At 36.3% G+C, this 26,795-nt stretch overlaps 1 protein-coding gene across 1 annotated transcript in view; it reads right to left on the bottom strand.

Moving 5' to 3' along the window:
- LOC111148420 (ankyrin repeat domain 31) overlaps positions 1-26,252 on the bottom strand; it is a 151,073-nt gene extending 124,821 nt beyond the window's left edge. Inside the window, 5 exon segments of the mRNA XM_022504946.1 lie at positions 793-869; positions 3,184-3,224; positions 8,270-8,379; positions 14,282-14,355; positions 26,149-26,252. Coding sequence (XP_022360654.1) covers positions 793-869; positions 3,184-3,224; positions 8,270-8,379; positions 14,282-14,355; positions 26,149-26,252 — 406 coding nt within the window.
- Positions 26,253-26,795: the final 543 nt, after the last annotated feature.

A 26,795-nucleotide genomic window follows, 5' to 3' on the forward strand; every position in this document is an offset into this window, starting at 1 on the left:
TCAAGTCATGATCCCAGGGTCCTGGGATTGAGCCCCATGTAGGGCTCGCTGGTTGGCAGAGAGTCTGTTCCTGACCTCTCCCTCTGCCCCTCCCCTCCTGCTTGTGATCCTTCTCTCTCTCTCTGAATGGGAGAAGATATTTCTCTCAAAATAAATACAATTCTAAAGTACCAAATGAGAAGAAAATGCTCAGGGGAGCTGAATTTTAACTTATAAGCAAAAACGACAATTACTAATGATAATTTGTTTATTTTGACCATTTTAGAGTTTGGTTAGAATTACTCTTTGAATTGGGAGGAAGAAAATAGGATTGTATTAAAACAGAGTTAGCTAAACCAGTGAATAATTTAATAGTTTCCTTACATGTGATTTAATCTAAAATCTGGATGAAAACAAAATGAACTTTCATTCTAAACACTCTGAAAGGAATGAAGGAAAGAGGGAGTTGCAATGAAGTATCAGAAGGGATGGGGACTACCAATTCTATGGGCGTCTAGTCACATCAGCTCATGGCAGCAAGAAACACCACAAAGTTATAAAGGAAGAGCCAGGTAAAGACCTCTGACTTAGAAGTTTACTGAGTGTCATGGTAAAAGTACAGAGATGCCAAAAACATCATATGGCATTAATGGCTCCCAAAACACCAAATGTCCTGCATTTCCTATTCTTCTAACCTTCTACCCATTTGGCCTTCTGAGAGCTGTTAATGCAAATAAATCCATACCTAACTAAGCCTTCTATTTTTAGGCACAGACAAATTTACTTTATATGACTCTACCCATAAAAACATACCTTGAATGCTTTGGTGGTTCACTGAAAGTTTGGCCTGGGAAAATGACCCAGTGAACACTGGAAAACTTCTTCTATTCCTAAAAAATAAATTATTTAATAAATAAATAAAAGTTTTGAAATGAAAAGAAAAAAACACTATTTCTCATTACATATAATTCAAGGTTTTTTTTCATTTAAAGGAATTTCAAAGTTGCATAATTATTTTTGCTCCATCATTCAATTACTTTCACAGTTACTACAAATTTGTTAACATTTACATTTCAAGTGTGCAAAAATGAAGGAACAAGCTGAAAATTAATGGATGAAATTTAGGAGTGTAAATAAGACAACCTTAAGTTTAGGTATAAAAGTCACTTTGGGATGACTGTGTATCAAATGAGGGTAGTGGGGGAGAAAAAATTGGTTCTGAATTATGTATCTTGGTTATCTAAATCCTCAAATACATTGAAAGTTTGTCATTGCAGTTTTAGATATAAGTACAAGTCACTAATGAGAAAATTCTCAAGTATTATTTATCATTTTTCTATTTTACAGTAGAAGAACATGTATGAAATACTGATGGAAAGTGGTTGAAATAAGGGTCATGCCTAATCTATAATTTTTATCATCTGCCCTGGGATAATTAAAAATTGATTGAAGAAAAGCAATCAGTTAACTACTTTTTTTCCTCAATCCAATTTACTATATGCAAACACAATCAAGATATCTCCCTTTAAAACAAAAAAAGCCTCCTGTTTTAACTGTTTTAAGAGCAGTTTTTACATACCAGGTATATACATTCAAACTTTTGCCATGCACTATTTTATTTGAAGTATATAACAAAAGTCTGGCCTCAGATATACAGATGGAAAAGGAAGGAGTATTTTATTTTATTTATTTATTTTTTAAAAGATTTTATTTATTTATTTGACAGAGAGAGAGATCCCAAGTCGGCAGAGAGGCAGGCAGGGGGTGGGGGGAAGCAGGCTCCCTGCTGAGCAGAGAGACTGATGCGGGCCTCGATCCCAGGACCCTGAGACCATGACCTGAGTCGAAGGCAGAGGCTTAACCCATTGAGCCACCCAGGCGTCTGGAAGGAGTATTTTAGTAGCCCTTTTGGATAAGTATGGTATCATACCAAAGCAAATATCACATCAAAACTCTAAAAAGGAATAACTTCTTTAAAGCTTACTGGAAATACAGAAATTGAAACACCAATGGACTTTTTGTATTCTGTGGCATTATGACCCATTGGTCTACCTTGCACTTTGAATGGATCTTTCACCGGTATGTGATTGTAAATTGTGCATTTGTCTTTTAGAAAATACTGTTTCACTAAGTTATGCAAATCTTTTTTATATTGATAATACTATTAAACATCAAAAGACCACCTTTGTAAATATTACCACTGATTTCACTGGAAAATTTTAAGTACTGGAAGCCATCAAGGTCAAGGTGGTAGAAACAAGTTTTCTACACTAATATTCACATGAATTTTTTCTTTGGCAACAAATACCACCAGCTGTTTTCCTTGAAGTGACTGGCTTACTTCACTGATTTTGAAGAATATGTCTGCCATATACCCAAGTGTGAATACTATTTTGTCTGTCAATTATTCTTTCAAGTTAAAAGAAAAAGTGAGCTAATTTTCTTACAATGTTTACAACTCAAACAAGTGCTCTCAAGACTACCATACTTCAGTATTCACAGAAGTACTTAGGCATACTTCCCCCATCAACACAACCATATCAAAAAGATATATATTCAAAAGTAGAAATTTAATTAAACAAGAACTTTTCTGCTTTACCACATGCATTAAATGAACCTCACTTTTTTCTTCCTTTCTAACAGCTAGTTCATGGCAGTGAAAAATACAGCCACTGCCCTAATCCTAGTAAGGCTTCAGAATTTTACTTGCCATTTTCTTTAGCAATCTATGTGCAAATGTCAGTACTATGAAACAGGCAAATAACATGTTAGTATTATTATGAAAATAGTTCTGACCTCAAAAACCGCCTGGAAAAAGTCTCAAGGACTCCCAAGGAGTCCATAGACCATACTTGGAGAACCATGGTTTTAAAAGAGCTGAAAGGATAAAGTCTTTTAAAGAACAACAGTCCTATAAAGCCTAATTTCAATAAGGTCTATAAATTATTCCTTCATGCTATGCTATAGATTTTCTTTTTAAATAATATTAGTAGACAGAAAATCAACTTAATATGAACCAAACTTTCTCATGAAATGAAACTTATCTAGAATGTTTCAAAATAACATATTTAGGCTGCTAAAGGGACAATTATTAAAAAATATACAATAATTCTAAAACTCTTAAGAAAATGAAGACTCACTTTAAAGTGTAAAATTACAAAAAGAAATCTACAATATAATAAAGCCCAAAGTTAGTATACTTACGGGAACAGAACCTCATTTTGTTCCATTTCATCTTGAGGTTGCTAGGGGGAAAAAAGGTAGTTTTCTTTTAACTGATAAATTCTAATACAATGCATTAATTAGAAATTTAATATTTAAAAAATTCTTGCATTATTCTTTCTTAGCATCTTCTCTGCTATGGTAAAATATATGCAACATAAAATTCACAATTTTAACCATTTTTACACATATGGGTCTGTGGCATTTTGCACATACTGTTGTACAACCATCACCAGCATCCATCTAGAGTACTTTTTCATCTTTCCCAACTGAAACTCCATACCTGTTAAGCACTAACTCACCATTCACCCCTCTCTCAATCCATGGTACCTATCCTGCTTCTTTCTTTCTACTACTCAGTCTCTACTGTGACTACTCAAAGTACCTAACATAAAAGGAACCATACGATATTAGTCCTTTTGTTTCTGACTTATTTCACTTAGCATGAGGTCTTTAAGGTTCACCCATGTTGTAGCATGTATCACTATTTCCTCCCTTTCTAATTAAATTGTATGTAACACACATTTTGTTTATCCACTCATCTGTTGGTGCCAGCAATAAGAAAGAATTCCAATTTTCCTACATCCTAACCAATACTGGTTATTTTGGGGTTTTTTTGATAATAGCTACCATAATGAGTGTAAGGTGGGATTTCAGTGTGGTTTTGATGTGTATTTCCCTAATGATTAATGATGCTGAACATCTTTTCATGTGCTTATTGGCCACTAGTCTATCTTTGGTGAAATGTCTGTTCATGCCCTTTGTCCATTTTTAAATCAGTTTGTTTTTTGTTGCTGAGTTCTAAGAGTCTTTATTTATTCTGGGTAGTAATCCCTAATGAGATAAACAATTTAAAAATATTTTCTCCCATTTCTTTTTTTTTTTTAAGAGTTTATTTATTTATTTGACAGAGAAAGATCACAAGTAGGCAGAGAGGCAGGCGGGGGGGGGCGGGGAGTAGGCTCCCTGCTGAGCAGAGAACCCCATGTGGGGCTCAATCCCAGGGCCCTGAGATCATGACCTGAGCCAAAAGCAGAGGTTTAACCCACTGAGCCACTCAGGTGCCCCTTTTCTCCCATTTCTTAAGTTGCCTTTTCATCTGTTGATAATGTCCTTTAGTCCACAAAGGTTTTTAATTTTCATGAGTCTAGCTTTATTTATTTTTTCTTTTGTTGCTGGGCTTTCATGTCCAGGAAATCACTGCCAAATCCAATGTCATGATACTTTTTCCCAATGTTTTCTTCTAAGAATTTTAGCTCTTGTGTTTAGTTTTTTAAATTTCTTTCCATAAAAGAATTTATGGAGATTAAATAAAGAGAAAGGATGTGCCCCTCTTTTTATTCCTGGTTCATTAATCCACAATGGTTCTGATAAGCCATTTTTGTCAGGTTCTCAGTTCTAATATTTCTCCTTGAGGGCCAAAAATCATAAACTTCCGTGTTACAATGTTAAATACTAAATGACTTTTGCCTAATTCTCAAGTCATGCCAGAAAATCTGAAGTTGTGTCCCTTAAAAAAAAGAAAAAGATAAAATGCACTGATAAAATGATTCCATTTTAAGTTTTGCAGCATACTGGCTTTCATCACTTTTAAACATTTAATTTGTTTCCATCTAAGTGGATCTTTAGAAAAAGATCTCTCTCTGGGGGCCCTCTATGTTTCTATGATCAATAACAATGTTTTCTGAAAATAAAGCCTTCAGTCTGAATTTCCAAGCATTGTTCGATCAATGAAAAACCATAATAACAGGAAAACACAAAGTACTGAGAAAACATCTATCTTCTCCAATGAACATTCACTGTTATTTACTGATAATGAATCTTTACGTACTTCAAGATTAGATTAGTTCCACATATATATACTTCCCAAGCAGACCTTACAAAGCTCCGAGACCCAGAGACAAGAAGGAATTTCAAGAAGTAAACCTAGAAACTCCCAAGGATTAATTAAATAGCATATACGTATATACTTATATACTTACTAGATATTTCTGTATCTTCACAAAATAATTCATTCAAATACCTATAATACTCCAGTTCATTTCCCTTACTATAGATCCCTTACTATAGATCAGTGACTTGACCCTACCTAGGTAAGGAAAATACAAAAAATAAGAGAGGAAGTAAGAAGGAAGTTTGCTCCTGATGATGTTCTTCCCCTCCTCCATAGGCAAAAACAATACTTAAGAGCTAATACTTCTAAATACAATGGGGGTTGGAGTTGGTTATTTGTTAATTAACAAAATGCAAGTATACATTTCAATCAACTCTTTCCTAAGGCATCCAAATTGCTGTTTATCCTTTTGATTCATGTGACTGTCATTTTTTTCCTGCCCTTACCACCTCTATTATTTTGATGGTCCCTTAAGCTGCACAGTTTTTGTTTTATTTCATCTGTTGGGGGTAGGGTATAGGAGGTGAAAAAGAGTTTAAGTTAACTGTGCTAATTTGGAGGATCTGGAAAAGGGGAAAATCTATTTATATATCCGCAACCAAAAATATCTGAAATCATTCTCTTCAACTGAATAGTGTATCACTGGGAGTGGCATGGAAGAAGTCTATACAGTCAAATCAGCCTAACCAACCCTGGGTCGCCAGGAGGCAACAGATATCTCACACAAACTATCCTCACGTTCAGTATAGCAGAATAAACATTCCTGGTATTGTTTTATTTATTGATCAGTTACTGATAACATTTGTTTAAAATACCTTTCTCTCAAATTGACAGTATATAATAAAACTAGGGGACTTTAACACCCCACCTGTATCAATGGATACATCTTCCAGAAAGAAATCAACAAAGAAACAGTGGCTTTGAATGACACTAACAATGGCTTAGAACAGATGGACGTAACAGATAAATACAAAATATTCCATCCAAAAACAGAAAACATGTTCTTCTCAAGGGCACATAAAATATTCTCCAGGATAGATCACATTATTAGGCCACAAAACAACTCTTGATTTAAAAGACTGAAATCACAGAGCAATGGGGTAGCTAAGTTGGCTAAGCACCTGTCTCTGGGTTTCAGGTCAGATCATGGCTTCAGGATTGTGGGATTGAGCCCCAATTCAGGCTCCTCACTCAGTATAAAGCCTTTCTAGGATTCTCTCTTTCCCTCTCCCTCTTCTCCGGAGCCCCATTAACTGTCTCTCTCTAAAAAATAAATAAATAAAAACAAAATAAAAACAAACTTTTATACAGTGAAGGAAACCATTAGAATAAAGAAAGGCAACCTAATGAATGAGACAGGATATTTGCAAATAATATTTTGATAAGAGGTTAACATCCAGAATAGATAAGAACTCATACAATTCAACAGCAAAAAACAACAACAAAAAACCTAAATAGTTTTTTAATTAAAAAGTGGGCAGAGGACCCAGACATTTCTTTAAAGAAGACAAACAGGTGACCAACAGACACACGAAAAGATACACATCACTAACCATCAGGGAAATGCAAATCAAAATCACAAGAGAGATCTCTTCACACCTGTCAGGACGGCTAAAACCAAAAAGACAAGAAACAACAAATGTTGGTAAGGATATGGGGAAAAGAGAACTGTCATGCACTGTTGGTGGGAATGTGAACTGGTGCAGCCACAATGGAAAATAGCATGGAGGTTACTCAAAAAATTAAAAATAGAACTACCATATGATCCAGTAATTCTACCTCTTGGTATTTTTCTGAAGAAAATTAAAACATGAATTCAAAAAGACATAATCACCCCTATGTTCATTACAGCATTATTTACAATAATCAAGATACAGAAGTAACCTAAATACACATACACACACACAAGAATATTACTTAGTCATAAAAAATGAAATCTTGCAATTTTTAACAACACAGATTGACTTAGAGGGCATGACGCTAAGTGAAGTAAGACAGACAAAGACAAACACCATAGGATGCCACTTACATGTAGAATCTAAAAAAACCCCAAATGAATAAATAAAATAAAACAGAAATAGGCTGATAAATCAGAGAATTGATGGTTGTCAGAGAGGAAGGGAGATGGGAAGATGGACAAAATAGGTGAGGTGGAGTAAGAGGTAAAATCTTCCAGTTATAAAATAAATTAGATATGAAAATGCAATCAATAATATTGTCACAACTTTGTATGGGGCCTGCTGGTAACTAAACCTACTGTGGTGACCATTTGATAATGTATGTAAATATCAAATCATTATGTTACACACCTGAAGCTAACACAGTACTGTATGGCAATTATTCTTCGATTAAAAAAACCCAAATTTGAGATTCACAACAGAATACAGCATCTTTGATGAAATGTTTTCAGTATAATAAAAAAGAAAGCTGAGTTGTCTTATTCTAAAAAGGAAACAACACAATTTTTCCCTGAAGTCTTCAATCTGTGTAAAATTAACTATCTTCACTCATAAAAATGCATGTGTGTGAATATTTCATTCATTTCAAAACAATCAATAAAAATGTTAGGATTTTTATTTTATCCTCAGAGGGAAAAAAAATGTATCTATGGTCCCTTCCTTCCTTAAGACTTTGTAGGTATCTCTGGTTAGCTGACTTATTTATGCCACAGGTGCTAACTAAATCACCCCTTATCTCTCCCCAGGGTGACTACATTAAAAAGAAACAAAAAAATTTGTGTATGTAAGTGTATATATATACACATGCACTCACACACACATTAGATAATAGAAGGACCTTTCAGTAGCCCATATCTCAAATTACACCACGCAGACTAACATCTTCCTCACAAATTTAAAGTGATCTCTAGATGAAAATCATAATTATTATATTCTATTTTAACCTTCTGTTTCCTCTCACTTCCACATTTCTACCTGAAAGAGAGAAAAGAGAGGGAAAAATGAAATATTTTAAATACCTCCTTCTAAAACAACTGCTTTTCACCAAAGTTGCAACGAAGAAACAGAATGACTAGCTAAGAAAGGGTAAAAACTGAGTAAGAGAAGAAAGAAGGAAAATAATAGACAAAAAGAATTAATCATTAGTAATTTGGCCCTCTTTAAAATAGCATTTCCAATTTTTAATAAGTGTGTATTTAATCAATATGATATATACCTGTAAGACTTCTTTCTCACTAAGAGGCGGCATTATATTATTTTTACTCTTTTGCTCTTGTGGAATCTCTCTGAATTTGAAAGCAAGTTGAATCTCAGGAGAAGGTGAGCCTAGAATGAAATATAATCATAAATCATTTGCAACAGGTTTATTGTTCTGACAATGACTCCATGATTTTACAGAAATTACAAAATGTCATTAAAAATTATTTTGTAAATTATAATTTCCTAACTGCCACTTTTACATATCAAAGTCTTTAAGTTATTAATTTCAAAGAAACATATACTACACTGGAATAAAATAATACTTGATATTTCTTAGTTTCAGGTAGAATGAATACAAAGGATACATAGAGACAATATATAGACTTAAACCCCCTTAGAGAGAATACTTTCTTCTTTTTCAATTCTGTGTGAGGGCATTTTTAAAACTCCTAATACTAGTCTATAATCCAAAAACAGAGTTTGTGTTTTAAGGCAGGAATAAGATCCTCACTGGATATTTGAAATTGTTTTTCCAAGTTTAGCCAATTGTAGACTGTTTGGCTTACCGGGTAGCAAGGATTAGAACAGATATTTTGACTTCTTATTAGTAAGTTACATTATTATCCCATCATTCCCTTTTCCATATTTTTTAAGTAGTAAAGTTAATACCTGCTCACTATAGAAACTTGGGAAAATAAAGTAGTATAAAGGAGATACTAATGATCACCCAGAGATAATTATTCATAACATACTTGTGGATTTCCTTCTGATCCTTTACTGTGTGTGTGTGTGTGTGTGTGTGTGTGTGTGTGTGTGTTTTATAAAATGGAGTTACCCCGTATAAATTAGGTTTTCAGATTTTTTTTAAAAAAAGGATGGGGAAGTGAGATCATATTTTAACTTTTCTTCCCTTCCGACTTCCTAAAAAGAATCCAAAGAAATTAGTTGTTGCTGTTTTTTGAAATTAGTTTTGTTTTTGTTTTTTTTTAAACCTGAAGCAGCAATGAGAAAAAAAGGAAATATACCACTATGGATCAGAAGATGAGACTGGATTAAAGGGAAACCGAACACAGGTAAACAGTATATCACTCTGCATGGGAAAAGGAGTGGCTCCTTCAGGAATAACTATATGAATTTCTTGCACGAGAATCTCAGAAAACCACTCAGCTCAGAGCAAATCACACCAACCAAAGATGGAAGAGAGTACACTGGAGGATCACCATGGGTAGTCTCATACTCCACTGATATTGATGTTTGTACCAAAGGAGCTCAGAATGAATAATATAGCCAGTTACTCTGTGTAGAAGGATATCTTCCCTACCAGATAAAGAAACGTACTAAAACTAGGGCTCATAAAATAACAGTGCTGGTACATCACCGAATATAATCAAATAGAACAATGAAACAAAATAAGTGGAAAACAGACCTATATATATATATATCTGGGAATTTAATATAAAATAATAATGGCATTTTAAACAGTGACAAAAAGATGAATAAAATATAAATGTAAATAAAGATAAAAGAAAAACTTTTATGGTCTTGTGGTAGGCAAAATATTTCCAAGTTTGGAAAAAAACCAAGAAACCCCAGAAGAAAAGACTGACAGGTTTTGTTATATAAAAACTTAAGGGCACCTGGGTGGCTCAGTTGGTTAAATGTCTGCCTTCAGCTCAGGTCACAATCTCAGGATCCTGGGATCCAGCAGGGAGTCTGCTTCTCCTTCTCTCTCTACCCTTTCCCCACGGCCCCATCCTCACTTGTGCTCTTTCTCTCTCAAATAAGTAAAAACTTTAAAAAAGAAAACCTTAAAGTTTCTGCTTACAAAATATATCATGAATAACATTAAAGTTAACTAGGAAACTGAGTGAAACTATTTTCCATATATAGATGACAAAGTTTTTTGTTTTCTGTTTTTTAAAGATTTCATTTATTTAATTGACAGACAGATACCGCAAGTAGGCAGAGAGGCAGGCAGAGAGAGAAAGGAGAAAGCAGGTTCCCCGCGGAGCAGAGAGCCCAATGTGGGGCTCGATCCCAGGACCCTGGGATAATGACCCGAGCCGAAGGCAGAGGCTTTAACCCATTGAGCCACCCAGGCGCCCCTAGATGACAAAGTTTTATTATCTTTAATATATAAAATGATCTTATAAATCAAGAATAAAATGAGAATAATTTATGAGACATGTAAGGAATACTCAATATTAAAGTATGTCTAACCTTGGTACTCTTCGAAAATGCAAATTAAGATAATGAGACACTTTTTATTTAGCAGTTTGGCAAAGACTGAATATATCCTTTGCTGGATCTAAAGGAAAAAGTCATCTTTTTAAGGGGTAATATGTGTCAAGATCTGACATGTTTCTTTTAAAAACGAATATAATTTTTGCTAGTTATACTAAGGAAATAACCAGAAAAGCAAGCAAAGGTATAAATACTAGAACAGTCACATTTATTACAGTATTGAGAAATACCAAAAATATTATCAATTCATTAAATATGGGTAGATTTAACAGAATAACATGCAGCAATTTAAAAAGTTGAGGAAGATCAATATAACAAGGAAAGAACTATATTTAACACAATACCGATTATAAAAAAAGATATTCATATTGGCATACAAAAGTCTAGAAAAATATACAAATACTAAACACTGGCAATTCTTGGAATGGAATTATAGGGAAGAGTAGGGGGTGGGACCTTACACTTTCTACATTATATAGTTTTGTATTTAGAAAATTTTTATTCTTGGAGTACCTGGGTGGCTAAGTGGGTTAAAGCCTCTGCCTTCAGCTCAGGTCATGATCCCAGGGTCCTGGGATTGAGCCCCGCATCAGGCTCTCTGCTCAGCAGGGAGCCTGCTTCCCTTCTTCTCTCTGTGCCTGCCTCTGCCTACTTGTGATCTCTGTCTGTCAAATAAATAAAATCTTTAAAAATATATCTAGAAAAATTTTATTCTTTTAATAATTAGCAAAAGTAACAAAAAGTCTATCAATTTGGAAAATCAAAGAAAAAAGAAGAAGGAAAGTGAAGAAAAAACTTGGTTGGAATATTAAAACACACCTCTAACTTCTTCTTAGTGGTACTTTATATGACATAAGAGCACGTTCTAGAGACTACTGTTACACATTGCCTCTTCCAAATACATATAAGAAAAATCCCTCCAAGATGAAATTGCAACTTCCCACTGGAGTACCAAGTGAAATGATGTACTGTGAAAAGACTCTCTGAACTATATATAAAAGATCTTTGTGGTGTTTAAGAAATTTTTCCTTTTTATCATACCTATTTTCAGACATCCTTGAAAATAAAAAAAGGCTCCCAAGAAGAAAGCATAAAAAGAAATAATGTACCCCTTAAATAGTCATTGCAAATATATCTTTTTGAACCATGATGTTCAGTGATATATTTTTCTATAAGCATTTAAATTGACCTAGAAGTGGACTCAGGAAGTATAGAAAACTGTAGGTAAAAGGTACTTTTAAAAAATATATGTACCACATATCAATGAAATCATACAGTATTTGCCTTTTTCAGTCTGACTTCTTTCATTTAGCATAATAACCTCTTGGTCCCTCCATATTACAAATGGTATGATCACATCTTTTTCATGGCTGTGTACTATACATACACATATACATATATATACACATATACATATACACCACATCTTCTTTATCCATTTGTCTACCAATGAACGCTTAGGTTACTTCCATATCCTGGCTACTGTAAATAATGTTGCAATAAGCATAAAAGTGCATATATATTTTTTTACTTAGTGTTTTCATTTTTTTTTGGGTAAACACCCAGTAGTGGAATCATTGGATCATATGGTATTATTCTTTTTAATTTCTTGAGGAACCTCCACACTGTTTTCTATTGCAGTTGTACCAATTTACATTACCACCATCCATGCACAAGGGTTTCTTTTCTCTATAGCCTCACCAACACTTGTTATTTGTCTTTTTGCTTTTAGCCATTCTGATAGATCTAAGGTGATAACTCTTTGTGGTTTTGATTTGCATTTCTCTGTATGTCTTCTTTAAAAAAATGTCTATTTGGGTCCCCTCCCCATTTTTTACTCGGATTGTTTGCTTTTTAGGTATCAAGTTGTATAAGTTCTTTATACATTTTAGAAATAGGGACGCCTGGGTGGCTCAGTGGGTTAAGCCTCTGCCTTCGGCTCAGGTCATGATCACAGCATCCTGGGATCGAGTCCCGCATAGGGCTCTCTGCTCGTCAGGGAGCCTGCTTCCTCCTCTCTCTCTCTCTCTCTCTCTCTCTGCCTGCCTCTCTGCCTATTTGTGATCTCTGTCAAATAAATAAATAAAATCTTAAAAAAAAAAAAAAGAAATTAACCCCTTATCAGATATATCATTTGCAAATAACTTCTCCATTCAGTAGGTTGTCTTTCATTGTGTTGATGATTTCCTTTACTGTATAAAAGTGTTTTACTTTGATGTAGTTCCAATAGCTTATTTTTGCTTTTATTTCCCTTGCCTTTGGAGACGTATCTAGCTAGAAAAATGATGCTAGGGCCAATGTCAGAAAAATTACTGCCTGTGTTCTCTTCTAGGGTTTTTGTAGTTTCGGGTCTTACAGTTAAGTCTTTAATCCATTTAAGTTTACTTTTGTGTATGGTATAAAAAATTAGTCCAGTTTCATTCTTTTGCTTGTAGCTGTCTAGTTTTCCCAGCACCATTTTTGAAAAGACTGTATTTTCCCCATTGCATATTCTTGCTTAATTTGTCATAGATTAATTGATCCTATAAGTGTGGCTTTATTTCTGGGTTCTCTACTCTGTTCCATCAATCTTTTGTGCCAATACCACACTGTTTTGGTTATTACACCTTTGTAGCATACCTTGAAGTCTAGGATTGTGACACTTCCAGCTTTGTTCTTCTTTCTCAAGACTGATTTGGCTACTCAGGCTCTTTTGCAGCTCTATAGATATTTTTAGATTTGTTCTAGTTCTGTAACAAATGTTGTTGGTATTTCCATAAGCATTCACTGCATTTGGGTGATATGGATGTTTTAACAATATTAATTCCTATAATCCATGATCATGGAATATCTTTCTATTTGTGTCATCTCCAATTTCTTTTATCAGTATTTCATAATTTCCAGAATATGGGTCTTTCACCTCCTTGGTTAAGTTTACTCCTAGGTGTTTTATTCTTTTTGCTGCAATTATGAATGGGATTGTTTTCTCAATTTCTCTTTCTGCTACTTTGTTATTAGTGTATAATAAGCCAGACTAAGAAAGACAAATACTATATGATTCCACTCATACAGGGAATCTAAAAAAACAAAACAAACGAATACACAAACCAAAAAAAAGCTGAACCAGACTTATAAATACAGAGAACAAACTGATGGTTGCCAAAGGGGACAGGGGTGGGGAGAATAGACAAAATGGGTGAATGGGAGTGGAAGATAAAGGTTTCCAGCTATGGAATAAATAAGTCACAGTAATAAAAAGCACAGCATAGGAAATATAGTCAATAATATTATAATAACATTATATGTTAAAGATGGTAGCTAAAACTGTGGTGAGCCTAGCATAACCCATAAAGTTGAGTCACTATGGTGTACACCTGAAACTAATGTAACAGTATGCATTAACTATACTCAAATTCAAAAAATTAAATATATAAAATTAAACAAAGGATATTTGGTATTTCAGTCTGAAATAGGCTGGTTATTAAAAAGTACTATTCACTTTTGCAAATAAACAAGTTCTAGGGCTAAGTTGGAAATTTTTGCAAGGAGAAGAGCTATCTGGGTATCACTTGCTTATTTCTGAAGGCCTCTCAAGGAGTCATTAACATCTTCCAGAAGTTATAACTTCCCTTGCTATCTTTATAGTAACAGACCTTAATAGACCTTAGGCTCTATTACAGATGAGTATAAGAAACTAATTCTGTGTAAAGTTAAAAACAAAACTAACTATAAAAGGAGAAATTGACAGAGTAATAACAGTTGGCAAATTAAAGGGACTACTTAGTGAAAAAAATTTTTTTCTCACCTTCGTACATTCCACTTATACCAGGATGGAGACTGAACTCAGATCTAAGAGATGTGTCTTGATCAAAGAGCAACCTTTCAAATACCAAAACAGAAGATACAGATTATGTTCCTAAACAAAGACTAACAATTTAACCACAATTTGTTATTATACTTAAACTTGCTAAAATTCTTAGTTACACCACACTATTAATACCTACACCAAAATATCTTTTTAGATGTGTACCCTTTAATTAAAAACTTACATAAGATGAAAAATAAAGACTTATTTATATGGTCTAGTTCATTTTTATAATACCCTGTTATTTCTGAGTACTTGGGAGTAAGGGATGAATATCAATATAGTTTCTGAACAGAGATGAAGTGAGATGATTTGAGGGAACAGTGCTGGTAGGTTTCCTCCTTCACATTTCTCTATACCACAGAGAATTTGAGATTAGAATCCCAGGACTGAATCTGAGTATATATTTTCAGAATACAAAATGATAGAATTCCTTCAGTTTTTGGATTTACTTCCTACTATGTTCATCATAGTAGGTGCATCAAGGTAACAAAGAGAGAAGACACACAATCCATACCCTCAAGAAGCTTCAAATCCAGTGACAAATACAAAACTAAAAAATAGCAATGATGTGCCATGGTGAGTACGCTAGTAGGCAGATTTAACGTGTTAGTGTTTTCTGATTTAAAAAACCCTACAGAATTCAAAACAAGGAAAAGGACTTGAAAAGAAATTTATCCGAAGATGTACAAATGGCTAACAAGAACACAAGAAGATGCTCAACATTACTAAATATTAGGAAAATAAAAATCAAAACCACAGTGAGATATCACATCACATCCATTAGGTTATGATCAAAAACAAAACAGAAAATAACAAGTAGTGACAAGGATATGGAGAAACTGGAACTTTTGTGCATTGCTAGTGGGAATGTTGAACGGTACAACCACTGTGGAAAACAGTATGGTTGTTCATCAAAAAAGAGATCTTTTTTTTTTTTTTTTTTTTTAAAGAGATCTTTAACCACCATTTGATCTAGTAATTCCATTTCTGGGTATGTACACAAAGTAACTGAAAGCAGGGATCTGAAAATATTATTTGTACACTTCTGTTCAGAGAAGCATTATTCATAGAAGCCAAAAGGTGAAAGCAACCCAAGTATTCATCAACAGATAAGTGGATAAACAAAATGCTGTACATACATGAAATGGAGTATTATTCAGCCTTAAAATGGAAAGTAATGCTGATACATGTTATAACATAGACCTTAAAAATATACCAGTGCAGTGGTGCATAAACAATGAATTTTGGAACACTGAAAAGAAATAAAATAAAATGAAACAAGCAAACATACCAATGCTTGCTTTGGCAGCACATATACTAAAACTGGAATGATACAGAAAAGACAGCATGGCTCAGGTGCAAGGATGACATACAAATTCATGAAGCATTCCATATTTCAAAAAATTACACTAAGTGAATGAACCAGACACAAATGGACAAATACTATATGATTCCACTTACATGAGATAGCTAGAATAGTCAGGTCCACAGTGATCAAAAGTAGAATGGTGGTTGCCAGGGGCTGGGAGCAGGGAGGAATGGGAAGTTAGTGTTTAATGGGTTCAAAGTGTTAGTCTGGGAAAATGAAAAAGTTCTAAAGTCAGAGAGTGGTGATGGGTGCACAACAATGTGAAAGCACTTAATGCCACTGGACTGTATACTTAAAAATGGTTACAATGGTAAATTTTATGATACATATTTTTATGATGATAAAAATAAAATTAAAAAAATATTTTCAGAATATAACAGTATACCAAGGCATGAATATATGATTTGGCACTAAATGGGTTCTTTTGTTTACTTACTTGTTCGTTCTGCTCTTCACTTTTTTAAGGAAAATTATAAACAATAACAACACAAGAGATAATAGTATACTTATTGTCTAGGTTCAACAACTACCAGTACACAGACAATCTTATTTCTTGTATAATCATTCTGCCACCCTCTCTGTTCCTTCCAGTCTCACTAGATTATTTTGAAACAAGTCCTGGACATCTTATTCCATTTCACCCAGAAATATTTCAGTATGCAACTCTAAAAGGACACTTTTCAAACACCACCATAATAACCACACCTTTAAAAAACAACCATAATTATCACACTTTCAAAAAGCCAATAATTCCTGGGGCGCCTGGGTGGCTCAGTGGGTTAAGCCTCTGCCTTCAGCTCGGGTCATGATCTCAGGGTCCTGGGGTCGAGCCCCACATCGGGCTCTCTGCTGAACGGGGAGTCTGCTTCCCTCTCTCTCTCTGCCTGCCTCTCTGCCTACTTGTGATCTCTCTTTAAAAAAAAAAAGCCAATAATTCCTTAATATTACTAAATTTACAGTCTTTAGTAAACAGCCTCTGAAATGGCTCCTGGTATTTATGCCCTTGTGTGAACCCCTCCCTTGAGTACAGACTGAATCCAGAAATTCTTCTAATAAACAGAATATAGCAAACATGTTAGGATGCTACTTTGAGAAAGACACCGGCTTTCATCTTGCTCTCACTTTCTTATTTTCTTAATTCTTCCCTCTCATGGAATTTGGCTTGCCATGCTGTGAAACACTCTGCAAGAGAACCCTATGTACCAAGACACCAAGGAAGGCCTCCAGTCAACCATGAGGGACAAATGAATCTTAACAAGCACTATACAGGAAGTGAATCCTTCTCAAGAGGCCTAGAGGGGTCCCTAGGTGGCACAGTCGGTTACGCGTCTGCCTTCTGCTCAGGTCATGATGCTGGAGTCCTGAGCTCTGCACTGGGCTCCCTGCTCTCTGTACTGGGCTCCCTGCTCAGCAGGGAGTCTGCTCCTTCCTCTGCCTCTCAACCCACTTGGGTTTTCTCTCAAATACATAAATAAATAAAATCTGGAAGAAGAAGAAAAAGAGAAAGAGGAAGAGGAAGAGGAAGAAGAAGAAGACAATGACGACCACCACAACTAGAACTAGAGATGAATGCAGCCTCGTCAGTCTGTGAGCCTGATGACCCAATTAAGCCACTCCCTAATTCCTGACCCACAGAAACTACAAGAAAATAAATGTTCACTGTTTTAAGTTTCTAAGTTTTGGACTAAGTTTTTCTACAGCAAAGGAAAACCAAATAGATTGTAGTCACATTCCCCCAACTGTTTCTTTTTAGTTGTTTTGTTCAAATCAAGATTGAAACAAGGGGCCCACATTGTTTTTGGTTGCTATATCTAGGTATCTTCTTAAATATATAAATTACTCCCCCACTGGAATTTAAGAGTTGAAGGAACTAGACTGTTTTTTTCCTTAAGTTTCCTACATTTTGAATTTTCTAACTGTATGTCATGTAACATGTTCCTTTATCCCATATACTGCCTATAAACTGGTTGTTAGCTAGAAGTTTAATCTGATTCAAGTTAACTGGGGGTGGGAGGCATGTGTGTACTTCCTACAGGAGACAACAGTCTTTCAGCACCCCCCTTCGCCTTGGGCCTGGAACACTTTCTTACCAAGATTCAGAGTCCTCCCAGCCTGCGCTGGACTTTATACCTTGCATGGGAAGGTGTGTACTCCTTTGCTGTGAAAGCATGTGTGTCCTGTGTTACCTGGAAAACCTCACTACTATATATGTCCTCTGTGGGGACAAGATGAAGTCACTTTGTGGCACAAGAGGAATGTGTGCATACCAAAGGCCTGCATCAGCTGCAGAGAGTGACTGCTAGCCATGGGGGCCAATATCTACTAGTGAAGCTGCTCTTGCTTTGTCTCTTCTCTATGTAAATAAAGAACTGTTCTAGCCTGCCACCACCTAGATCTTGGACTTCCAGTCTCCAGAACCATAAGAAAATGCATTTGTTAGTTAAGCCATCCAGTCTGTGTTTGTTTGCTTTTTTTTTGTTTTTTTTTTTTTATTTGACAGAGAGAGATCACAAGTAGACGGAGAGGCAGGCAGAGAGAGAGAGGAGGAAGCAGGCTTCTCGCTGAGCAGAGAGCCCGATGTGGGACTCGATCCCAGGACCCTGAGATCATGACCTGAGCCGAAGGCAGCGGCTTAACCCACTGAGCCACCCAGGCGCTCCCAGTCTGTGGTATTTTTAGGGCAGCTTGACAAACTAATACATCACTATCTTCCCTAGTTTCCCAGAATAAAATATTGTATCCTACTTAGATATCATATCATATTTAGAGTCCACAATACTAATATTATCATTAACAGTATGATTACTGAAATTACTTTGCAATTCTTTATGTCCTTGGAGTATATCTTATCTGGCATGTATAGATAATTTTGTTTAAAAGGCACTTAATTCCTTTTGGTGTAATTATGCTATCAAGTCAATACATAATTAGGTTTACCTGTTTAATCTTACTTCTTATTTTTTTTTTAAGATTTTTTATTTATTTATTTGACAAAGAGAGAGAGAGATCACAAGTAGGCAGAGAGGCAGGCGGGGGGTGGGGGGGAGCAGGCTCCCCACTAAGCAGAGAGCCAATGCGAGGCTTGCTCCCAGGACCCTGAGATCATGACCTGAGCTGAAGGCAGAGGCTCAACCCACTGAGCCACCCAGGTGCCCCTTTTTTGCTTTTTAGAAAATTTTTCATGTTGGTTTAATTTTGTTTTATAATTATGCAAAGCATAAATGTATAAAATAAGATCTATTTAGAGAAGTCTAGTCTTGTCTCATCTTGTCTCTTCACCCATCTGTTCTTTTCACTTCCCATTTTTTAAAATTGTATGGTTTATCCTTCCAATGTGTTTTTGAAAATATAAGCAATGTGAGTATTCATGCCCTCACCCAGTCTTAGATAAGCAGTAGCATTCTATATATCTCTTTACTTTTTCTTCCTTAACAATAAATCCAGTAGACTGATCAGTGCAGGGGAAGAAACTTTCTTCGTTCCTCTTTATCAATTCATAGTACGCCACTGTGTGGATTCTCACATAGTTTTTTAAAAATATTTATTCATCTAAGTAATTTCTATACCCAACAAGGGCTTGAACTCACAACCCTGAAATTAAAAGTCACATGCTCTTCCAGCTGAGACAGCCAAGTACTCCTCAGTTTTAAAAGCTTAGTAAAAGACAACAGTGGAAGTTTAAAAAAAAAAAAATGGGGAGAGATTAAGAAAATTTACAGAACTATCTTGTTTTCCATTCCCAAACACAGAAATATATCATACATATAATCTCACATACATTACAAAGAACAGGTTACTAAGAAAAATAAGTAACCATTAACAACAACAACAAAACCCGTACCTCCTAATAGTTTTCAGCACCACCAGAACTAATAATAAAAAGGACTCCAGTCCTTAATCTAACAAACCCTCTGTGAGAGTAAATGCTGGCTCCCGTTATTAGGAGAAAAATCATCTCTTTTGATTCAATTACTACTGGCCATTACCAAGGATTGAAGATTTTATTATTCAAATATGGGTTAACACCATTACTATAGCACACTTTTCTAAGAAGTAAAAATATCTAGGGATGCCTGGGTGGCTCAGTTGATTGAGTGCCTGCCTTTGGCTCAGGTCATGATCCCCGAGTCCAGGGATCGAGTCCCACATCAGGCTCCTTGCTTCGCAGAGAGCCTGCTTCTCCTTCTGCCTGCTGTTCCCCATTTGTGCTCATGCTCAGGCATGCTCTCTCTCTCTCTCCCCCGCCCCCACCCTAACAAATAAATAAAATCTTAAAAAAAAAAAGAAGTATGGGGCGCCTGGGTGGCTCAGTGGGTTAAGCCGCTGCCTTCGGCTCAGGTCATGATCTCAGGGTCCTGGGATCGAGCCCCGCATCGGGCTCTCTGCTTAGCAGGGAGCCTGCTTCCTCCTCTCTCTCTGCCTGCCTCTCTGCCTGCTTGTGATCTCTCTCTGTCAAATAAATAAATAAAATCTTTAAAAAAAAAAAAAAGTAAAAAAAAAAAAAATCTATTCATTTTAATGTCCCAGAAGTTAAAAAAAGAAACAAAACCCGAAACTATTCATCTTAATGTCCCTAAAAGAATTATTTTACTTTTTAAAATTTTTTGAGGTTTTTTTTTTTTTTAATCTAAAAATAACACAAAAAAGGCATGAAGGAATTGTGGAGGCTAATGGGACTGCTCTTTATCTTCATTGTGGTAATGGTTATTACCCAATTGTATGTGTTTATCAAAACACACAGGATGAATTCTGCTGCATGTAATTTGCATCTTAATGAAAAAGTAACATGATGTTAATTTTCTGTAAGTAAACTTATAAATATAACTTTATACCAATAAAAGTACCAGCAAGACTTTTTATTGAACCAGACAACTGATTCTAAAGTTCATGTGGTAAAATAAATAAGAACAGCCAGGAAAATGTTTTAAAATAACAGTAAGGAGGTAATAACTTATAGGACATTAAAATATTTTTGGATATAAAATGTTTTTAAAATGTGAAACTAGCACATAAAATGACAGACCAACAAATAGAATAAAATCTCCCAAGTAAACTCATGTACACATACGAATTTAGTTTATTAAAAAAGTGGCATCTCAAATAAGAGAAAAAGATAGGATTTTTAAAAAAATAATATTGGGACAATGAAGGAGACATATGGAAAATAATTTAGTTGCATCCATACTTGACACTGTACTCCAGATAAAAATCCCATATGAATCAAAATGTAAATGTTTAAAATGAAACAAAAAGTATAAAAGAAACCAAGGAGGGATTCTTTTATCATTGTGAAGGAAAAAAGCCTTTCTAATTATGAGATAAACCCAAATAATTCAATTATCAGGATTACAAACACCCAAACCCTTTGTGCTTCTATTTTTTAGAAAACAATTTTATATATGTTTGAGAACATATATACATAACTTAGAAAATATCTCTCGGAGGACAAAAATCAAATATATTGATTGCCTGTGGAAAAGAAGACTGAGTAGCTGAGGAGATAGGGATGAGAAGGAGATTTTTTGCTATACACCCTTTAATACTTAAAAAAAAACTTCCCTGAACCATGTAAATACATTACTTATTCAAAAAAACTGTAGAAAATGCGGGCAATAAAGAGAAGTATAAGTATGAAGATAGAAATCTCCTATAATTCTACCTGTGTTAAAAGACTTTGATGGATTTCCTTTTAGCTTTCTATGGAGGCTTATATATGTTAGAACCAAAAATTCTTTTTTTTTTTTTTTAAAGATTTTTATTTATTTATTTGAGAGAGAGACAGTGAGAGACAGCATGAGCTAGGAGAAGGTCAGAGAGAGAAGCAGACTCCCCGCGGAGCTGGGAGCCTGACGCGGGACTCGATCCTGGGACTCCAGGATCATGACCCGAGCCGAAGGCAGTCGTCCAACCAACTGAGCCACCCAGGCGTCCCAGAACCAAAAATTCTTTCACAAAGTTTGGATCAATCTGTATAAAGTTTAAGAAACTACACTTCACATTTAACATTATATTGAAATATTTTCAAAGTCACTAAAATTCTTCTAAAACCATTAAATATTGATAATACTCCCTCATAAGGACATATGATTCATTTATTTATTTATTTAAGCATAAGGATATAATTTATTTAAGCATTATATAATTCTAAAACACTTGTTTTTAATTTTTCATTATTGCAAATGTCTCAGGGATAATTTCCTCGGCATAAATCTTTGGGTTTGTTTTTTTTTCCCCTTAAGAGAGGAGTCAGGGTTATTTTAAATACTAAAAGGAAAATGAAAAGAGTGTAAACCAGAAGAATTACTCATATTCATGTTCAGTCAGTAAATTAACTGACAACAGACATTAACTTCTTAGTGAATTCTAGTCAAACTACTAGACTACATTAATAACTAATACTCTAAAAGTCACTGACCACTTCATTACAGACACAGTATTTTAATAATAAAATTTAACTTTGAAATACTGGAAAAATGGAATAGTACCAAATACTAAAAACAGAAGAGAGAAGTAGAAATTAGATGGCTGAGTTAAAAGGAAAACTTAGGCAAAATTTGACTGAAATCTTCAAATAATAGTCACTGTTTTGTTAAAAGTACAATAAAATTTTGGGAGACAATTAGGGTTTCAATTTTATATTTTATCAAAGTTTTGATTGCACAGCTCAGTGTAACGGTTCTAAACATAGTACTTGGCACCACTGTGCTTTATCACTGAGTTGCCACTACTTTGATACACACCCTGACCAAAATGTTGCTTTTATTTTAAAGATTTATTTTTACTTATTTTGCATCCCCTATTTTTTTATTGAAATTCAATAATTAACATATAATGTATTATTGGTTTCAGAGGTAGAGGTCAGTGATTCATTAGTCTTATATACTACCCAGGGCTCATTACATCACGCGCTGCCCTCCTAAAGATTCATTTGGGAGAGAGCACATGCGCACGCATGCACAGGATTGGAGGAAGGAAGGGAGAGAGAAAATCTCAACCAGACTCCCCAGTGAGTTTGTAGCCCAAGGTGGGGCTCAGTTTCACAACCCGAGATCATGACCTGAGCCAAAATCATGAGTCAGATGCTTAACTAACTGAGGTCCCCAGGAGTCCCCCAAATATCATTTTCTTTAGCCAATTTAATGTGGTTATTAAATCCTTGTCATCTTGTACTTTGCTTTCTTTCCCTCCTTTCTCAGGTATATCCTTTGTAACGAGTATTTTTCTATCTAGACAATTCACATGAAGACAGTGTTGGTCTGACTTGAGGGACAGAATTAACACCCTTCTTGCAGGGTAATTATGTTGAATTAGCTTTTTACTAAATGCAGTTATAATGTTCAGAAGATATGTGACCTGAACACATACACAAATCCATTTAACAATGAACTACGGTGGTTCTGTTTAAATCTACTGAATAGGATTAATTTGAGATCTATCCCTTCATGTTATAGAGCAGTTAACCTTAGCAGAGAAACAGAATACAAGGGTTGATAAAAGATTTCCAGGGCATATATGCAGAAAAAGGATCATGCCTCTTAGAAAACAAATTACAAGCTACCAAATCTTATTAGTCAGCAACTTGAATTTTTACAAAAGATGCAACACCTACAAAGCCACAAAAAAAGACTGGATGCAGAGTGCCTGGGTGGCTCAGTTGGTTAAGCGTCTGGTCTGCCTTCAGCTCCTATCAAGATCTCAGGGGGTTCCCTGGGGACCCTGGTGGGTTTCCTGCTCAGAGGGGAATCTGCTTCTCCCTCTGCCCCTCCCTCTGCTTGTGTGTACCTGCGCTCTCTCTAACAAATAAATAAAATCTTAAAAAAAAAAAAAAAAAAAGACTGTATGCACTTTTGGATATGGTTTCCAGAGGGAAAGCTAAGACTTAATCCAGACTCACAAAGAGTGTTTTTTCAGACACAGTTAACACACCTGGCAGCCTGGTTCTTTATAATAAGCCTTGCCTTTCCTAAACCCTTTCTCCCGTCTTCGAAAAAAGACCTTAATAGCTGCAACATTTAAGGATTATTTAGCTATGTGAAACTGTATGTTTTGCCTCTTGGAGATCTCTACTAGAACTTGTGTCCCTCATTCTAGTTAAAGACCTTGTGCATAAAAAAAACAGCCAAAACGAACCGCACATAAGCAAAGAAGATAAAAAAAGGAAAGCAACACTAAACAATGGCCCCAGCAATTCAGCTCCAGCAATGCTTAGACTTTAACTATATTGCTATGCCAATAAGAACACTAGTTTTTAACCTTGAGCTATGAGGTCTGAAAAAATGATGTTTATATGGCACTGCAGAGAAGCATTTTAAATGAATCACAGGGGAAGAAAAAGATTGGCCAGCCAAGATAGAGTGAGCCATCTAAAGCCTATTTCTCCTCTCATTACACAAAAACTCAGAGTATTTTTTAAAAGCTTCCTGCGTAATCTGAAAAGTAAACAATAGCAGGTAGATTGAGGACTGAGGTCACACCATGAAACAGGTGAATTTCAGAGTTTGTTTTTGTTGTTTTGTTATTCCCTTATTTGTCTCCAGCTTTGATCCAAGGCCTAATCCTGAAACTGCAGAGTGGGCTCAGACAGCAAAAACTCCATAAGACACCCCCTATCTCTATCCAGAAGACTAGGGAAAGGGAGCCCTGTGAATACCAGAAAGTGTGAAAGGAAATCTCTGGGTTTTATTTGTTTTCTCTCTTTAGCCTTAGAAATATACTGCTATCAATCACGGCAATTTGGGCACTTAAAATCCAAGACAAAACCTGCCTCTCTTGCCAGAGGAACTACATGCTCAAGAGTATGGAGAGCATCTCTCTTATTTTCTTCTCTCTTAACACTTTTCCCTGGAGGTGGCCTTAGTTGCAAGGGACTGTTGTGAAGTAAGAAAGCTCAGAGAAATGTCTTTCTGGTCATATGAACCAGCATGTGGATATGACTGTGGTGGTTGTTTTAAGACTCAATGTATTCGCCAGAAATGCTCCCTGTACACCAACAGCAAATATTACTGTGTGTATATATAAATGAGCGAAAACCTGGGTATCATCATCTCTGCTCTAAATAATTCCAACTTTAACCTGGAAGTTTGCTAGAAATGCAGAATTTCAGATCCCACCATAGAACTCCTGAGTTGGACTCCACATTTTAATGGGATTCAGAAGTGACTTTATAAGGGCATTAAAATTTAAAAAGCTCTGCTCTAGGGTATGCTTGAGTGAACAAAAATCTGATTATGCTTCTCTTCCACTTAACATTTTACAAACACACTCACAGGATATATGAGACTTTATATTACCTCACCCTACCTTCCTCTCCAGGCTCATCTTCCATCACTCCCCATCTCACCATTTAACACTTCACTTCAGTAAGAATGAACTATTTGTACATTACAGCACACAACACAATGCTATGTCCCCCCACCATTACCCATGCATTTCCCTCAGCCTAGAACACCTCTTCTTCATCTGCCTAATTCTTTTTTTTTTTTTTTTTAAAGATTTTATTTATTTATTTGACAGAGAGAGATCACAAGTAGACAGAGAGGCAGGCAGAGAGAGAGAGAGAGAGAGAGAGAGAGAGGGAAGCAGGCTCCCTGCTGAGCAGAGAGCCCGACGCGGGACTCGATCCCAGGACCCTGAGATCATGACCTGAGCCTAAGGCAGCGGCTTAACCCACTGAGCCACCCAGGCGCCCCCATCTGCCTAATTCTTAACCCACCTTAAAGCCTCTATTCGTAAGTCAACCCCACCAATCTCTAAAGACTACCTGGGATCCTAAACCAGCCAAAGCATACTTCCATCCCTGGATTATCGCATTTTATTTCAATTACCTGGTTATTTAAAAAAAATTAATTATCTATTTATGCGACCTCCCTCACCTGTAGGTTTCTCAAAGGCAATGGCCTCATCTCTTATATAGTTCCTCTGGATGGAGCACAGAGAACTAGAGATGTTCAAGGTTTTAATAAACTGAACTATCATCTTTTTTTATTCTTAAAAAGTATTAGTTTCCAGTTTAGCAGTAAATGGTTCCCCCATCACACATTCTTTTCCTGAAATTTTAACCATCTCCTAGATCAGCACTTCCAGTTGCTTAAGCAAAATGCATTTCAGAAATTTAGACCCAAAACTTGTTTGCCGGTACAAAAGGACTTGGACTCAGGCTAAGTTTGTTTCTGTTTGTTCCTGCTTTTTCCTCTTTTTAGATGCCACAAAGCCATCTACCAGAAAGCTCATTTTGTCCTAAACTGGAGGCTGAGGGGGACTGTGTTTTGTTTACAAGTTCTTAGCTCAGGCCTAGCTGCCTCACAAGACTCGAATTCCGCCTGCCATTGTACATTCATCTGGTAATTTCTACGCAAATCTCCGAGGGCCACCCCACTGCCATTACCCAGCAGAATGGCGGGCTCACTGTCCAAGGGCTGGCGCTAACTGTGGTCACCTTCTCCAGGGAAGCTCCTCTTCATCCAAGTCGCTCTCCGTCACCGACTCGTCAATCATCGTTTCATCGCTGTCCCAGTCTGGGGTCTGGGCGCCTTCCTCCATCTTCGCTTCGCACCCGGAACCTTTTTTATCCTCCTCCAACGCCCCGCTTCCAGCGAAAGGAAAGGGCACTCTGAGGGTCTGGGGAAACTGTGATTGAAAAACGAAATTCGAGGCGGGAGGCGGGCCTGGTACAGAAGGCTGAGGGCACAGAATTGCAGCGACGGTCGTCGTCGGGGACTCGGTCCCGCTTGCCCCCGTCACGGTACGCCTCCGGCAGGGGGAGCCGCGCGCCACACGTCGCACGGCGCAGCCGCGTGCGGCCCCGCCCCATGACGCCGGTGGCCGGAAGTGACTGGCGGAGCGCCGACTCGCTTAGGGTTTCCCCGCCGCCTGGGGCGTGGTCCCTGCTGCATTCGCTTTCTGAGCGTTCTTGCAGATTGGTTCGCTGGACCGAGTGACTGCGATTGCAGTCGTAGGGACCAGAGAGACAGCGGTGCCACAGACAAGACCGCAGTCCGAGCCTGCCTAACGCCATCGGAGGAGGGAGACTTAGGTCATCTTACCTGCAGTGCGCCTCGTGCTTGTGAGACCCAGACCTGGAAA

Source organism: Enhydra lutris, unplaced genomic scaffold (genome assembly GCF_002288905.1).
Source record: "Enhydra lutris kenyoni isolate GAN:26980312 unplaced genomic scaffold, ASM228890v2 scaffoldscaffold19, whole genome shotgun sequence".
In the NCBI taxonomy this organism is placed as follows: Eukaryota; Metazoa; Chordata; class Mammalia; order Carnivora; family Mustelidae; genus Enhydra; species Enhydra lutris.